Source organism: Talpa europaea (assembly GCF_964194135.1).
Source record: "Talpa europaea genome assembly, chromosome: 14".
NCBI lineage: Eukaryota > Metazoa > Chordata > Mammalia > Eulipotyphla > Talpidae > Talpa > Talpa europaea.
In genome coordinates this window covers 13,114,764-13,132,550 of record NC_140082.1, presented here as the reverse complement: position 1 = coordinate 13,132,550, position 17,787 = coordinate 13,114,764, and the positions used below count along the sequence as shown (strand labels likewise).

Genomic DNA, 17,787 nt, shown 5'->3' with positions numbered 1-17,787 from the left:
CTCTCCCCGCCCCCTCTCCCCGCGCAGCTTGCTCTGCCCTCCACCTCCTCCCTCCGCCCACTCTCCCCGCGGTCTCCTGGCGGCGGTGGCTTTGTCTCGTGGGCTGGTCCCTGACGGCTCCCTCCCCCGAACAGCTGCCACCCAAGGGAGGACGTGGTGCGGGAGCTGTCCAGCACCCCGGTGCTGAAACCCCAAGCGCTCGTCATCCACCAGCACCATGTAAGGGCCATGAAAAGGGCTCGTCCTGGCGCAGCGCGGACATGGAGGAGGACTTATTCCAGCTAAGGCAGCTGCCGTGAGTATCCTGGGGGCGAATGAGAGGCAGACAGGCTTTCCTTTAAAAAATGGAAAATCTGCAGGGGGGGCATCTCTGCATGGTTTCTTGAATTTAAAGGGGACCGTTTCAGAGGAGAGATTTAGGCCTGGAGGAGACAAGCCATTTTCCTACCCCAGCAGCCCAGCTTCTGTATCTCTGACTCAGTTCCATTTTTTCAGATCCGTCAGAATCTTATGGGGGAGCTACGGGTGTCAGGTTTTCCTTTTTAATTGCTCTCAATCCTGAAGGGATTTTGAGGTCTGTGTTTTAAGAAAGCCTTCGCTGCTGTTTTTGAAATGTGAACTGAATTGATGAGGCTGTGTGATGACATCGGTGCTTTCCAGCCTTTTTCCTGTGCTGTGAAATTCCTAATTTTTTGCAAGGTCTTTTGGAAGGTAAAGCTACTGATGTTGCAAACTGGTTTCTAAAAGCTTAGATTCCTTGCTAGAAGGGAAGCTTGGGCAAAGTCCTGTTGTTTATGAAGTGTGTGAATGAGAGGGCTGGGCACTGTCGCTGAAACCTCTTGCCTTCTTCTGAATGAAAGGTTTTTGTAACAGCTAGAGTGAAACGCGCTGTGGACAGCTCTCCTTGGGAAATGGGGACTATGCCGCTCAAAGGATGGGGATCTTTAAGGGATACTAAATTTGCTCCTAAAATCTTGGGAGAATACAACCCAGCGGTGGAAAGGACAGGGGCCTTAGAGAGAGGGGCTTATCAATTCCTCCTACCACAAGCCAATAGTGATTTGTTAAGCATATTCCAGTAGTATGAGATGGGGCATTAAAAGGAACATTTCTGGGGATTTTTTTGTTTCAGTTTTTAGAATCACTCACCATTTGGTTAATAAAAGTAGACACCATTTGGATTTGTTGGCAAGGATAAATTATTGTTAGTGTAAGTGTATTTCCTTGAATTACATTTTTATCGCCTCTCCAACCACTTAGGAATTCTCCCAAGCGACTTTTGGTGTGACTGATACAGCTCTCTGAGGCTGTGTGTACTGAAGGGTATTGTAATGTTTACTTCTCAATCAATGTAAAATGAATTTTCATTTAAAAATTTAATTAAAATTTATTTTTAAACTTTTATGAATTGGTCCACATGTAACATGGCTTATGTAATATAGCACTATTTCACAATGCTAAAGGATGCTCAGTTATCATATCCAGAGGTGAATGTTTAAATACATAAAACTATAAATATCTGAGTATAAATCTCTAAAAGAAAACATATCACCTTCATTGAAAATAAGTGTGTTGAAAAACCATCCTATTCAAAATAAAAAAATAACTTAGAAAAAAAATAGAATGCAAAATATGCAATTCAGGACTCAGAGAATATAGATCCTTATTGGAACTGCAGATTTACTGAGATAAAATTTCAAATAATATGAGTATATATGAACTTTGAAAGTTACTCAAAGATTCATGTATATCTAAACCACTAACATACAGCCAGGCCGTAATTGTGACAATTCCTTCTTTAATAAAATGGTAAAAATAATATGATTGCAATTTAAAAAATAGCTTCGTTAATATATAACATGTAGTAACATGTACATAGGTTAAAGTTTAAAAAAAAAAGCACAAGAATGAAAGTAGATGTCTCTCCAACCCCTAGTGTTAAGTTTCTTGATTATTCTCTGATATTTTAAACACATAACTATGTGTAATCTCTATCAGAGGAGCCAAATTGTTTACTGGTTAGGAACAGTGACTCTTGAGTAAAACCAATTTGGGCTCAAATCCTGACTGTGCCCTTCCTGTCTGTGTGACTTTGAGCAAATGACAAATCTTTCTGAGACTCAGTTTCTCTGGCCAAGAAATCGTAATAATATTAGATTCATAGAATTACATAAAGATTAAATGAGACAATGTGTGCGAAAGTCCCGGTCGATACAAAGTACTCAACACACACTAGCTAATATTAGGATTACACTGAAAAATCATTTATAAATACAAATTAAATAGGCTCCCTATCCTGGACTCCCCACAATTTTAATCTGTAAACCCCAGATTCTATTTGAATGAAGTCAAATTTAGCCTTGAAATGTGTTGACCTTGATTTATAAAAAAGAGTAAAGTGAAAGGAACAGCCATGAGAATCTGAGTGGGTTACAAATCACGACTTAGATGTTTTTTAAACCACACCCTGCGTATATATGCACAGATTGCAGGCAGCAGGTTTTCTGAGAGCAATATGGTTTTTCAAAAAGAGTGCCTTGTAGAGGGTTGGCAAGAATGGATGTTGGAACTGGCTCAGTCCCATGGGAGGCCAAGTGTTAATAGATTATAAGCCACTAAGTAGTTTACAGGGTCACAGGAGGGAGGAACGAGGATGAGGGTGACTAGGAAAACAATCCTCTCTTGAACTTGGGGGCATCTTCTCATAATTCTAGCACAGTTATTTGAGACCATAGGCAGCCTTTGCTTTTCACCTGCTGTCTACTCAGGCAAAGCACCATGTCCAGGAAATACGAAGATTTGGTATCTCATTCTGCCTTCTTATGTGACCTTGGGCAAGTCAGACTTCTGGGTCGCTTCTTTCTAGGATAATTTCTTCAAAGACTGTTGCAGACTACTTTGGTTGTTCATTCATTCATTCAACAATTTACTTGGGATATTCTAGGTATAAGGGAGACTCCAGTCGAATAAGATGGACATGATCCTTGACCTTGAGCAACTCACAATGTAGAGCTGCACTGGCCAATACAGCAGCTGCTCACCACATGTGGTTTATTTCAATGTAACCTTAAATGATGTAATTTGAATATGAAATAATTTATAGAAGATAAAATATAAAGTAGCTTTATAAATAAAATATGTGAAATTTGAAAAATTGTTCCCTTAGTGGCACTAATCACATTTCAAGTGCTCAATTGTTATATATGGGTAGTGTCTACCTTCTTGGATAGCACAGGTCTAAAACAGTTCCATCACACAGAAGGTTCTAGTGGACAGCACCGGTCTGGTGGAAGAGGCAGACATTGAACGCATAATTGCACAAATAATTATGAGAGTTGTCTTAAGTGCTGAGAAGCACAAGTGCATGGCACAGAGAGACTAGTTCTAGACGCGGAGGGTGGGTCAGAGGGTTCTTTGACGAAGTGACATTGGAGTTGAGCCTCCAGGGATGTGTAGGAGTCATCCAGGAAAAAAGATGGGCTGTGAAGACTTCCAGGCAACTGCATGGGCAAAAGCCCTGAAGTAGAAAAGAGCTTGGTGTGCATCAAAATCAGGCCAGTAGTGCATAATGAACAAGTTACTCAAGGGAAGGCTACAAAGATTGACAGGTACCAGGCCATGGAAGATCTTGTAGTTTGTCACAGAGTTGGAACTTCGTCCTGTGTTTGCTCAATTTACTCTGTCTCTCCTTTCTTACAAACCCTGAGCTTAAGTCTGTCACCTCCAAGAATCTTCCTCTGACTTCTGGCCTTAATCAGTAACAGGTGGAAAAAGTGTGGGTCCTTAGTCAAGCCGAGCTGGGTTGCAGCTCCACTCTGTCACTTACCATTTGAGTGACCTTGGACCTGAGGCTTCATCTCTGCAAGGCCCGGTGCTTCTCTGTGAAGTCAGGCCAGGGTCTGCATGGTGGCTGTTGTGAGGATCTGGGACACCATCACTGGGAAGCTCTCAGCACAGTGTCTGGGTTCTAGTAAGGGCTCAACTGGTGATGCCAGTGTTATTTGTCTTCCTCCACGCAGGCTTTGTTTCCCTTACCCTCCAACTTGTTCAGACAGCATCTGGAAGTCATGGTCTCCTTTTAGAACACTCAAATGTCCTAGGGAAAGGATGTGTTCAAGCTTCAGCTTCTGAACTTTCCCTTACCCAGCACCTCCTTCAGCCTCAGTCATCTCAGGCTATGGTAACTCCATCCATTGCATCTGCACCCAAAACTTTAGAGTCAACTTCTACTTGTCTTTCTCTTATATTTCACTTCAATCCATCAGGAAATCCTGACATGAAACCGCATCCAGACTCCCACCACTCTCCGCATCCTCTTTCACCTGGTTTGATTTCAGTGGTCATCTTGCTGGTCCCCTTGCACTATTAAGGTTTAGCAGCTTAACAACTGAGTTCACCTCGAAAGCTCAGACTGCTCTTGTTTCATCACCTTTGTCTTTCTGCTTCCTGATGCCCTTCCATGAAATCAGGGAGGCTGGGAGAATGCCATCTGACTTACTGCTTACCTGACTTTAAATTGTCCCAGGTGGGGCCTCCCCTGGTGGCGCAGCGGTTGAGCGCTGGGCTGCGAGGCTGCCCACAGCCTCTGTAGCGCCGGTTTGTTCCCCGGCCCTCGGCAAGGGTCCCACAAAAAAAAATTGTCCCAGGTAAACTCTTTGGGTCTCAGGTAACCCTGGGAAGGATTGATTTTTGAGTTCTCAAGAAGTTAGAAGCAGGTTTTGTTTCCTCCAATGAGATGACCTCTGCACGGAGATATAGGACCAGAGTAGGCGGCTAAGACACATAAGAATTCCTGGCCAAGGAGAAGGGATGGGGGTTGTTACCCTTTAGGGCAAAAAGTAGGACATTCTTGTAATAGCCCAGACTTCTGAGGGCTAAGTCATCAAAGCCTTTTAAACCCCAAACTCAATGTTCCTTATACTCTATTATTTCTTTTTTTAAAAGATTTATTTATGTATATTTATTTATTTATTTTATGCATACAAGAACTGGGGTACAGGCCAGAGGTGTGGGGGGTGGTGGTGAGAGGATTCACCAGAGAGAGCAGGGAACAGAACAGGCAGATTGACTGAAATACACTGCTGAGGGGAGCAGCGCGCAAGACAGGAGAGGTCTGCTGCACCATGTGGGTCAGCTCCCTAGCCAAGGATCGAACTCGTGCTGCAGTGGCTGGCAATAGCTTGATAGTGCTGTCTTTAACTCCTGCGCCATCAGGGAGGCCCATATTTTCTGTATTCTGATGTGTTGATGTTTTGGGGCCTTGCTGACCCTAAAGGGACTGCCATGCCCAGGGTTAACCAATCCTTAGAGATAGTAAAAGACCTGAGTGCTTTTCATGTGCAAACCAACACACCAGAGACATTGCACCTGCCCTCACACCCCAAGACCATGCCCCAGGGCCTCCTGAAATTATTCAAGTCTGCCCATCACCGCCTGCTTACTGTGCCTCACCTGTGCCTTCCGTGGACAGGAGAGGTGGAAGAGGAAATGTAGGCTCAGCTCTTCCCTACATCCCCCCCCCCCCATCTCTGCCTCCTGCTGACCTTGGTGCTCCCCCATATGGCCCAAGGTGTGGCGAGCCTCTCCCCTTGGGGTCTGTGAGTGGAGCGCAGCCTAACTTTTCAGCAGCAGGACAGTCATCTCCTGATCTTGCCAAGCCTAAATAATAATAAAGCCTATCTTTTGCTACACTCTCCTCAGTCTATTTCTCCTTTTATGAAAAAATATGCACGAGTGAGCTCCCAAAACTCAACCCTGATGGCCTTGCACCCTTCCATCCCTCCTGAAACATGTCCCTGGCATCCCTTGGTCTCAGGACAGCAGAAAGTCCTCACTGTGGTTGCCAGAGCTCCACATGGCCTAGCTGGTCCCTCTGAGTGCCAACCTTTGGTCTTACCTTTAGGTCTTGGCACTAGGTGTTTGCTCCACTCTTGGCCCCACATCTGCATGGGGTGCGCCTTGTCTTCTTGACCTCAGCCTCCCCAGGGAGGTCTGACTATGCCTTCCTCCAATTATTCTTTGTCTTGGCACCCTTCCAGGTGCCATTCATTTGCATATGTATAATGATTTCTTTGTTTATTTGTATTTTGGCATCTCACCAACTAAGGCATCCACTTCCTGAGGGCAAGGGTAGTGTCTTCTTTAGTTTCCCTTTGCATCTTAGCACTCAGAGCATAATCAACACTTACTGAAATGCTAAATGACTGTGCCAGGCTCTGCAAGGTCAGATGCTGTCTCTCTAAGAGCTCCTTTAATCTCCATGGCAACCGGTGAGGTAGGAATTCCCCTTTCCTTTCTACCTGGGAGGAAGCAGAGACTCAAAGAGGTAACGTAACCTACCTGCGGTCACATAGCTACTCAAAGGGCATGGGCAGGGAGATTCAAATCCAGGTCAGCCTGTTTTTTTTTTTTAATATTTATTTTTATTTACTTATGCATACGAGAACTAGGATGTAAGCTAGAGGTGGAGATAGGGGGTGAGAGTAATCACCAGAGAGAGTGGGGAGCAGAACAGGTGGATCTACTGAGATACACTGCTGAGGGGAGCAGCGGGCAGGATAGGAGAGGTCTGTTGTGCCATGTGAATTGTTAGCTCTCTGGCTGCTGTGCCATGTGAGTTGTTAGTTCCCTGGCCCAGGGATCCAACTCATGCTGCAGTGGCTGGTGATAGTTTGATAGCACTGAGACTTTAACCCCCGCACCACCAGGAAGGTCCCAGGTCAGTCTGTTTGCCAGAACTGGGCTGTATTCTTTGCTATGGCAGGTCTCCTCTGCGTGCTGGACACTAAATACCACTTTGCAAACATCACCATTAGATTTAAACTTCCTTTCAGTCTAACAGATTCATGAACTTGGGAGAAAAGTTCTAAAAACTTAGATGAAGTGAGAAAAAAGCTTTCTTATCTAAAATAACATGGTCAAGTCTCAGACCCTAATTGAAGGTACTAAGGTAAATTACATGATGGTGCAAACAAGATCTTTAAGTTGACAGCTATTTCCCTCAAGCTTTTCTCTCCTTTAAATAGCAAAATTATGTAAAATAAATGTTCCCTGCTATTTTGGTAAATTATAAGCTATATATACACAACAAATGCCAAGAAATTGTGAGCCAGCCTGCTTCGAAGCCCTCTTATATTTAACACATGTCACTGCTATTTTCTTTTTCTTTCATATCCATTTTTTGTGCTTGGGAAATTTTGGCTCATGTAGTTGATAAATACTTTTAGGAACCCGACTGATTCAAAATGTAGTCTGGCTTTCTGAGCATAATTTGATGTCAGAGGTCTCTCTTTATATCTGTTTTAAAACAAGCTCTAATGAATAAAGGTGCCCTGGCTTCTAGTGGTTGGCCAGTGAAGGAATGTGAACAGATCCTGATTTATAACTGCAGGGAGCTAAGCCACTTCCCTCAAAGTCACATTTCACAAAGGTCAGTGTACTCTGTGCTCAAGGCAGGCTTGAGTGAAGCTGAGTTGAAGGGAAGCTAATATTTACTCTGAACCCATGGTTTTCCTGTTCATCAACCCAGCTAATCTTCACCACAGTGCTGCAAACTATAGTTGTCTCCATTCATACACAGATGAGAGCCTGTATAACATGTTTGGCAGATGCTACAAGATCAGCTATCAATGCACATGTTAAAAACTGCAAACATTGCAGAAAGATCCAACTAGAAATGCAAAAAAAAAGAATACCTTCCCTTAAAACTTCTCAACCCCCCCTCCCAGAAGCAAACTTTCTTCTTTCTTTCTGGGCTTATTTCACTTATCATAATGTCTTCAAAGTCCATCCATGTTGTAGCTTGTGTCAAAATGTCTTTCCTTTTTAAGGCTGCATAGTATTCCGCTGCATGGACAGACCACATTTTGTTTATCCTTTCATCCACAATGAACACTTGGATTGTTTCCACCTCTGGCTAGTAGATGCAGATCAACAGATCAACTTCAAAAGATTTTTTTAAACATTTTCTTAAATGAATGTGCCATCATTAATTATTTCTTTCCTGATGATTATTTCTAGTTTTGTATTATTTCATGCAAAGTTGCTAAGAGTATGCCAGCACCAGAAGGTAATATAGCAGAGTGGCTAGGAATGGGGACTCTGAAGGCAGGTGACTTTGCCAGTTTGGCTACTGTGTGACATTGGACAAACTCCTAGCCCCTCTGTGCTTGAGTGTCCTCATCTGCAATATAGGGATAGTGACAGTGAAGATTAAATAAGATAATCGCTGTTAAGTGCAACCTAACAATCCATATTAGCTGTTATTTATAGGGTAAATCATTGCCTGCTTGTGTCTCTCCTTACAATGAGTTGTAGCAGAAGGCTTCAGGGTGGGAGCTCAAGACATTTAAAATTTTCAGATATGTCTTGATTACCTTCCAAAAAAGTTTGCAGTGGTTGCTATTAGGCACATAAAGAGGCATGCAGCCCTGGATGGTTGCTGAAGAGAGGTTATGATAAAAACAGAATTCAAGGAAGATTACCAGGCCACAGTCATTTCCTTCTATATTGTTTTGCTCAGAGTTAAGTGCAATCCATTGACCTTCTCTTCATCCCTGAAAATGAATTGATATTACAGATCTGTTCATTTCTTTTCTTCATGTAGGCATTTTTAAAAAACTTCTATGTATACTTTGGTGGGACTATTTGTGTTTTTAATTGAGGGGTGACTTCTGGGGGCCAGGGAGTCCTATTCCTTTCCAGTTCTCTCCCTTGAGCCCATTTTATACCACCCTTACTCAGTATGCTGTGGTTGAAATGTCACCACCCCTCTGGTTTCATTCACAGCATTTCCCGCACTGTTTGAGCCATCTAAATAGTGACACCCACAGGTGTCTCCCCTCCCAGTAGATACTGAGGTGCAGGAAGGAGCTGAATCTGTTCAACCCACCTTTGAAATCCTTCTGCATCCTTAGTCATGACACAAGTCAGGTGCTCAATAAATATTTGTTGAATAAATGAACAAACGGATTCCAGTATCATCTGTAGCAGAGCAAAAGGACTGGATGACAAAATACACATAACAAAAAATTTGCTATGTTAAGCAGGACTGTTCTGCGGCATTAAATACATTCACATCGATGTACATACATTCATCACCATTCATGCCTAGTTTTGTCATCTTTCCCAATGGAAACTCTCCCCATTCAACCCCCCAGTTCCCTCCTTCCCTCAATATCTGGCAACCACCATTCTACTTTCTATCTCTATGAATCTAAGTATCTCATACAAGTGGAATCCTACAGTAGGTGTCCTATTGCGATTGGCTTATATAACTTAGTACAATGTCTTCAAGTTTTATCAATGTTGTGGCGTGTGTCAGAATTTTCTTTTTTTTCAAGGCTGAGTAATATTCTGTTATATGGAATGATCACGTTTGTTTATCCTTTCATCCATGGATGGACATTGGGGTTGTTCCACTTTGGGGCTATTGTGAATAATATTGGTGCTGCTGTGAACATAGGGGTACATTCACTATAATATGTGTAACCATTAACCATTACCTCCATCTAGTTCCAGAGCATTTCATCTCCCTAAAAGGAAACCTTATACCCATTAGGTGGCCACTCTTCATTTGTCCCTCTCCCTGTCCTAGGCCACCACCAGCCTGCTTTCTGTCTCTATGACTTTGACTATTTTGGATGAATATGTGACTTTTGTGAGTGGCTTCTTTCACTCAGCATTGTGTTTCATCCCCATTCATGTGTTAGCATATGTCAGTGGCTTGAGAACTTTTTACAGTAGTGTGGAGATTCTCATACTAGATCTAGACAGCAGGTTGATTATTAAATATTCAGTAATTTTTGGAGCCTCTTATTTAACTGTTGATAGCTTGAAATCAGTCATGGTGGTAGTATTTACCCCCTGGCTTGGCAAATGCTACACTTCAGTATGGTTTGGAGGCTCTCATTTGAGAGTCAGTTTCTAAGCGCACCACTGGCTTTAAAGAACCCCCCAAATCTACCCAAAATAAACTCATACTCTGAGTAAGATGGTGTTCTTTGTGGAAAGTGCTCCTTAAATGAAGCTTCAGGTCCCATCTTCAACCAGATTTCCTGGTTTATGGGAGTCTGTCTTGCTCCCAGGTGGAATCTGCCTTCCAGCTGCAAGGACGACATGGCCATTTGTCAGAATCCTGCTTCATGGGGGTTTTGGTCTTCTTGAGTGAGGAGAATGAGCTTCAGGCATCTTGTTCAGCCAATATAGATAGCAGCCAGGGTCTGCTTCATGATGAGGAAATCATTTGTCTGACTCTGATGCTCTAATCAGTCTCCAGGTCAGCAGCAGCAGCAGCAGCAGCACCTAGGAACATGATAGAAATGCAAAATCTCACTTCCCCACTGAGTCCTTCTGAATCAGACTCTCTGGGAGGTGGGGCCCAACCTTGTGTGTTGTGGCTAGCTCTGTGGGGTTCTGAGGCTCCATCTAGTTCAAGACCCCCTGCACAACCACCCTGACCTGAAGAGTTGTCAGCCAGATTGGAAATGAGCTATGCTTTTTGATTCCTGCTCCAGAACACGCCACTTTCCACTGTCTGGCAAGGCCACCCACACAGCCAGTTCAGGCCTCACGTTCATTCCTCAGGCACATGTCAGTGCTGGGGAAGGAGAGGCACTGATGCCCAGTAACAAGGACTCAGAGTTCTAATACCAAAGAGTAGCAGGCCAAAGCCTCAGCTCTAGCTGAAGTGTGACCTTAGACAAATGTTTTAACCGCTCTGAACAAATGTTTCCTCATTGCAAAGTGGGGGTAAATGACAGTATCTAATTCGTAGGTTGATTATCAGAATAATAGGAGTTAATGTAAAAAGCTTATTGCATAACTCTTAGCAGATAGCAAGTGCTCAGCGAAGAACTATGTGTTTTAAAGGCTATTGTCTAAGGAGTTTAAGAGAATAATTCGATGATTAATCAATCACAGTGGACAGAGATTTAAAATGTTTGCATAACTCTTTTTTTGGTAGCAGGTATTATTGGTGCTCATCCTAAATCTCCTTTATCAGGTTGGTGCATCCCCTAGCTGTTGCCAGTCTTGGTTGCTTACAACTCAAAGCTGCAGTTGCCTCTAGAGGATTGCCCTTGGCTAAAGGAAGCTGCCTCACCTGGGGATGCCTAAAGATTATGCCTTTTACCCCTGTGATGATGCAGCCAGTGACTGACTAATGCAAGCTCAACCCCCAGACCTCTTAGGACAGTCTTGCTGGTACAATGCATACCCCAGAGTCCCCCATGGGATTAGATTTCTGCAGAAACCACATCCTTGCTTAGATTTTCCCCCTACCTTGTCCTGCTTCCCTCACTTCCCAACGGGTTTCTATAGAGAGTACTTCCTCAATAAATCACTGGCACAAGAACTCTCATCTAATATTTTGCAGAAGTAGAAAAATCCATCCTAAAATTCATATGTGGGGGGACCTCATATTGCCAAAACAACTTGAAAAATAAGAGTAAGATGGCAGATCTCATAGTTCTTGCGTTCAAAACTTATTACAAAGGTACAGTAGTGAAAGCAGTGTGGCACTGGCCTAAGGAAAGACCTAGACCAATAGAATAGAAGAGAGAGCCCAGAAATGAACCCTCATATATATGGTCAAGAGATTTTTGACAAGAATGCCAGAGTTTTTAATGGGGAGATGATAGTCTTTTCAAAGCAATGCTGGGAAAAATAGGATATCCACATGCAAAGACTGAAGTTGGAACCTTTCCTTATACCATATACAGAAATTAACTCAAAATGGGTCAAAGACCTAACTCTATAAAACTCCTAAAAGAAAACATAGGGGAAAAGCGTAATGACATTTAATTTGGCAGGTTTCTTGAATATGATACCAAAGCACAGGCAAAATTTAAAATAGATAAATGTCACTATATCAAAATTTAAGTTTTGTGCATCAAAGGACAATCAAAAGAATAAAATGGCAACCCACTGAATGGAAGAAAATGTTTGCAAACCATACATATGATAAGGGATGATAGTGAAAGTACAGAAAGTATTCCTAAAATTCAACAGCAAATAAAAAAAATCTGATTAAAATATGGACTTGAACAGATATTTCTCAAAGGAAGATATACAGATGGTAAACGAACATATATAAAGATTCTCATTGCTAGGGAAATGCAAATAGGAACCACCATGAGATACCATTTCATACCTGGTAGGATGACTGTTATCAAAAGTGGAAAATATTGTAATAAGTGTTTGTGAGGATGAAGAGAAATGGAAACCTTTGTGCATTATTGGTGGGAATATAAGATGTGGGATACTTATGAAGATTCCTAAAAACAAAAACAAAAACAAAACATAGAATTACCATATGATCCAGCAATTCCATTTCTGGGTATATACCCAGAACAAGTGAAAGCAGGACTCAAATAGATTTTTTAAAAGATTTTATTTATTTATTTTTGCGTAGAACTGGAGTATAGGCCAGGGGTGTGGGGGGTGAGAGAATTCACCAGAGACAGAGTGGGGAGCAGAGCAGGCAGACTGACTGAAATATACTGCTGAGGGGAGCAGCAGCCAACACAGGAGAGGTCTGCTGTGCCATGTGGGTTAGCTCCCTGACTGTGGATCAGACTCAGGCTGTAGCAACTGATAGCAGTGAAATTTAACCCTTAGGCCAACAGGGAGGCCCCTCAAGTAGATATTTGTACACTTATATTCATAAGAACATTATTCACAGTAACCAAAGGGCGGAAGCAACCCAAGTGACCCTCAGTAGATAAATGCATTAGACAAATGTGGTATAGCCATACAATGAAATATTATTTACCCCTAAAAGGAAGGAAATTCTGGTACTTGTTGCAACAAAAATGCCTTGAAGAGATTATATTAAGTGAAATAAGTCACAAAAGGGTAAATACTGTATGATTTCACTTTTATGATGTACCCAGTGTACTCTCAAGTTCATGGAGACAGAAAGTAGAATGATGATTTCCAGGGATTGGGTAAAGGCAGATGGAGAGTTAGTATCTACTGGGTACAACATTTCAGTTTAGGAAGACAAAAAAGTTCTGGAGATGATGGTGGTGATGGTAGTACATCAATGTGAGTGTAATTAATGCCCCAGAACTGCACACTTAAAAATGGCTAAAATGGTAAATTTTATGATATGTATATTTTTACAATAATTGGGCACAGGGCTGTCACGAGGGGAAATTTGCCATCATGACAGATGTGCTCTGTCCTCTAGGGTGGTGAAGTTCCGGCGCACAGGCGAGAGTGCGAGGTCAGAGGACGACACGGCTTCAGGAGAGCATGAGGTTCAGATTGAAGGGGTCCGCACTGGCCTAGAGGCTGTCGAGCTGGATGATGGAGCTGCTGTGCCCAAGGAGTTTGCCAATCCCACTGATGGTGAGGGCGCATTGCAGTGGGGCCATTAGCTTGGGACGCACTCAGGGGTTCTGAAGTTCCAGCATTTCTTTCCCAAGTGACTCTGTCAGAGGGAACTAGAGAGGCAGGTAGTAGACCTGGGAGGCTCAGGGGTGGCCCTGGAAGAGTGAGCTGCTATGTAGCTTACTTCAGCAGCTGAGGGTCTGTTGCAATCCCTGCCAGTCAGCATCATTGCTTAACAGTTGGCTGAGGATGGCAGCTACAGTGATGAGGACTATTACAATGGGGGTGGCAGTGGTGGTGGTGATGGTGGTGGTGGTGATGATGATGGTGGTGATGAAATGAGGATGGAGGTGGTGATGGGAATGATAATACTGATAGGAGCAGCTAACGGCTGAATACCTACCTGCTCTGTGTCAGACGCTGTGCTAGGCACTTTATACATATTACTCATTTATTCTTCACAACAATTGCAATAGCAGCTATTAGGATCACCCTCCCCAGTTTGCAAGAAAGGAAACTGAAGCACAAAATGCTGAAGTATCTTGCCCAGAGTCTCACAGTTAGAAATTAGCCAGACTGAACTTACACCCAGGCACTCTGGCTCAGAGTCCACAATATTGCCCAGTGCCTTGTGTGCACTGAAGTGGAGCTAGTCAAGCAAGAGACCTGCAGTGGTGCTCTGGGACCTGGTCTCCTCTCACCATCTGGTGCCAGTGGGCAAAAACATTCCATGATCCCTGAAAGACCCCGGATTCCCACCATGAGAGGGTTAGGACTTGAACTCAAGGCTGTGGTTGGCAGAGCTGAGGAAGCAATGGAGCTAGAGAGGTAAGTAGCTAGGAGCAATGGTTTTATTCTCAGGCCCTTCTGGGCTTAGCTCTGGAACCTTCAGCGTGCCAGCTGTGTGCCCCTGAGCAAGTCCATGCTCTCCTCTGCAAAAGGGGCTAAGGCTCGGCCTTAAATCACATGGCTGTGACAGACACTGAATGAGATAATGCCCATCAATCAGTGCAGTGCCCCAGTAAACCCTCACCCCAGTATTTTTGCTGGAAGAAGCCAGGCCCTTCGGCTGTGGTTAACACCAGCTCACACTTCCAGATTAAATAGGTCTGTGCTTGAAATTCCCAAGTGGTGGTGACTCCCAACAGGGCTAACGAGAGTCTCTGAGGCAGCCCACAGAAGCACCCCACAGGACGCTCCTTTAGATAAATCTTTATTTTTTAGTTGACTTTTTATCTTGGAATCCTTTTAGATTTACCAAAAAGTTGAGAAGATAGTTGAGAGCATTCCTCTGTGCCCTTCATGTAGCTTCCCCTAAAGTTAATATTTTACCTAACCCCAGGTCCATTTGTCAAAACTAAGAAATTCAGACGGCACAGTCCTGTTTACCAACTCCAGACTTGATTCAGACAACTGTTCCAGGACAAGTTCCAACATAGCACATTGTATTTAATCTTTTAGAATTTTTTCAAAAACTCATTAGCTTATAAATTATATCCTTATTTTTTTCTGTGTTCATTTGGAAAGTATATCGACATTATTAAAATGTACAAAGTCAGAAAGGAGGTGTTATCCTCAAAGAGGACACTCTTCACAGTTTGTGGACACTCCCTATTCCTGCATACGTGTATAGAAATTTATCAGGGATACTGATCTTACAGCACACACCTCTCCCTGAATGGCCCTGTTCACCTAGTAGAGCCTGGCCTCTTTCCATATGGTGTACATACAATTTTACCTTTTAAAAAGTAGCTACTTTTCACCCTGACTATGGAGATTATTGTTAAAAGGAACTAAGTTAAAATCTCACGAGATTGCTCCCTCTTGTCTCCAAAGGCAACAATAATGAAACTATCATTTTAAGTTCTGTTGGCATCCTGTGCGTATATACAAATCCATAGCCACACACACACACACACACACGTGCACACACACACGTTTTTAAGGATAGAACCATACAAAATATTTCGTTGTTCATCTTGCTTTGTTTTTGACATTTAATCAACAATATGCGGTGCACATCTTTCTATATCTGCAGATTCTTTGTAACACCTGAATTATATTTCATAATGTGGCTATATAACAAGTTATATATGAATATAATAATTTATTTAATCTGCTCCCTGCCGGCAGGCATTCTGGTCTTCCAGTTTTCTCAGTAAACAATGATGCAGTGGATTTTGTAGCAATATATCTCTTCACACTTGCTGGAATGTTTTTCTAGGCTAAGTTCTAGAAGCTGTATGTGCTGCCTTTTATGAGCTTGACTAGGGATATCCCCCCCCCACACACACACCCACTAGGACAAGTGCAAGATATACTCACTTCTCCATCCCTCCCCCTTTCTCCTTCCCAGATACTTTCATGGTGGAAGATGCGGTGGAAGCCATTGGGTTTGGAAAATTTCAGTGGAAGCTGTCTGTTCTCACTGGCTTGGCATGGGCAAGTATTTCTACGGGGCAGTGTGCTCACCTTCAGTTTCCGAGGAGCCTCCATGCTGCTTAGCCGGATTCCCATGGTCTAGAAGGAAGGACAGTTAGAGCTTTTGCTTAAATCAAATTCATGTTGAGTGATCCTGGTGATAGTGAAGATCTGTGCTGGGGGGTGTGGGAGGAAGAGGTACCGAGTATGGCTGGAGATTGCCCTCAAGAAGGAGCCGAAGCTTCTGGCTAATTAAGTGGTTCTTAACTCTTTGGGGGCTCAGGCTACTATGAGATTATTATACCATCAGTGCAGCTCTCCCTAAAAAACATGCATAGACAAAAACGTGCCTTCTGCTTTAAGGGGCTCGGCATCTCAGTAAATCCCCTAATCTTCCTATAGCAAATTACACATCTAGATCATTAACACAAATGAAATTGACTTTTGTGCATAGTGCCAATGGCGATGTAACACTTATTTTTACAAATGGCTCAACAATATCCCTATTTCATTTTCCTCACTGATTTGAAAAGCCATCTTAATCTCCTATCACATTCTCATGGCCTCTAGGATCTGCTTCTCAACTCTCGTTTCTGTTCCATTGTGTGTCTGTCTAGTCCCATAAAGGCCTTACTTACTGGGACTTCCTAATATGTCTTAACATATGAAAAGGTCTCACTTCTTAAATCTATTGGCAATTCTCCCTATAGAACCCTGACTTATAAACCAAAGACAAACTAGTCTTCAATGGAACTAAAGGGAAAAGATCATTGTCTCTATCAAAATGATTTTCTCAGATTTTAGAGATAAGATGTTTTTCCACTTTATTCAAGAGTGTGCTAATCTTTTAAACACAGGAACACACACACATACACACAAAGAACATTAAACACCTGTCAGTTGCCACATGGTCCCACACTATTTGAACTACAAGAGCTTTCTGTCTGTTTCGATGTGTGGGCAGGACACTCAGCAGGTGGTAGAAGAGGGGTTTCCTCTCTATGCTGTCTGGGGCCATGGGCTTGGCCATGATCCATCCCAGGCACTGGGCAGCATCCTAGCCTGATGATGTCTGCTTCCTCCCTGCAGATGGCCGATGCCATGGAAATGATGATCCTGAGCATCCTCGCGCCCCAGCTGCACTGCGAGTGGCGGCTGCCCAGCTGGCAGGTGGCATTGCTGACCTCGGTAGGCAGCGGGGAGCTTCTCCTGTTGTGCACAGTACTGGCCTCTGGGTTGTTCTGCTGGGTGTCTCCCTCTTCCTGTGGGTGCCAGGGGCTCAGCAGAAAAGAATTAAGCCCTGGATAGAAATACCATGACCTCAGCTTCCCTTTCTCCCCTCCCCACCAGCCTTGTAGCCAGCTCTGCTCCACACAGCGGGGGCAGCTACCTGGGGGTCCCAGCAATCCTGCTTAATCCTGGGGAGTTGGAACCCTTCTGTGCATACCACTGAATCTCACTTTCCTATTTGGAAGGACTGACGCCAGTCCTTCCACATGACAGTGCTTTGAGGTTTGAGGACAACACAGCAGCTGGCACACAGGTGGTCAATAAATAAGACTTGAAAGTGAGTGAGGCAGAACCTTCAATTTTTGTCAGGAGTTCAGCGGCAACTTTCTAAGGGAAGACAATGGCCAGGCTGGCGAAGGGGGTTCTAATGATGATGCACCCAAAAGCTAATGTGTATTGAGCACTTAAAGATTTATTTATTTATTTATTTATATAAGAACTGGGGTACAGGCCAGAGGCGTGGGAGGGTGAGAGAATTCACCAGAAACAGAGTGGGGAGCAGAACAGGTAGATGGATGGAAAACACTGCTGAGGGGAGCAGCTGGCGAGGCAGGAGAGGTCTGCCTTGCCATGTGGGTTGCTCCATGGTTGGTGGGGATCGAACCGGTGCTGCAGAGGCTGCAGACAGCATCACAGGGCTGCTCTCAACCCGCTGCACCACTGGGGAGGTCCAACCTGGTCACTTTTTAAGTGCACCTAACAGAGTTGAAATACTTTCTGATTCCCCTCCACCATATGTTT

The 17,787-nt window shown here is 43.5% G+C and overlaps 1 protein-coding gene across 1 annotated transcript in view; it reads left to right on the top strand.

Annotated features, from left to right (window-relative positions):
• Positions 1 to 260: 260 nt before the first annotated feature.
• Positions 261 to 17,787, top strand: part of SVOP (SV2 related protein) — a gene marked incomplete at both ends in the record, with an annotated part of 51,602 nt that continues 34,075 nt past the window's right edge. The window contains 4 exons of the mRNA XM_084253473.1: positions 261 to 295; positions 13,193 to 13,353; positions 15,692 to 15,777; positions 16,846 to 16,944. Of these exons, the coding sequence (XP_084109599.1) occupies positions 261 to 295; positions 13,193 to 13,353; positions 15,692 to 15,777; positions 16,846 to 16,944 (381 nt within the window). The remainder of the gene's footprint in view (positions 296 to 13,192; positions 13,354 to 15,691; positions 15,778 to 16,845; positions 16,945 to 17,787) is intronic.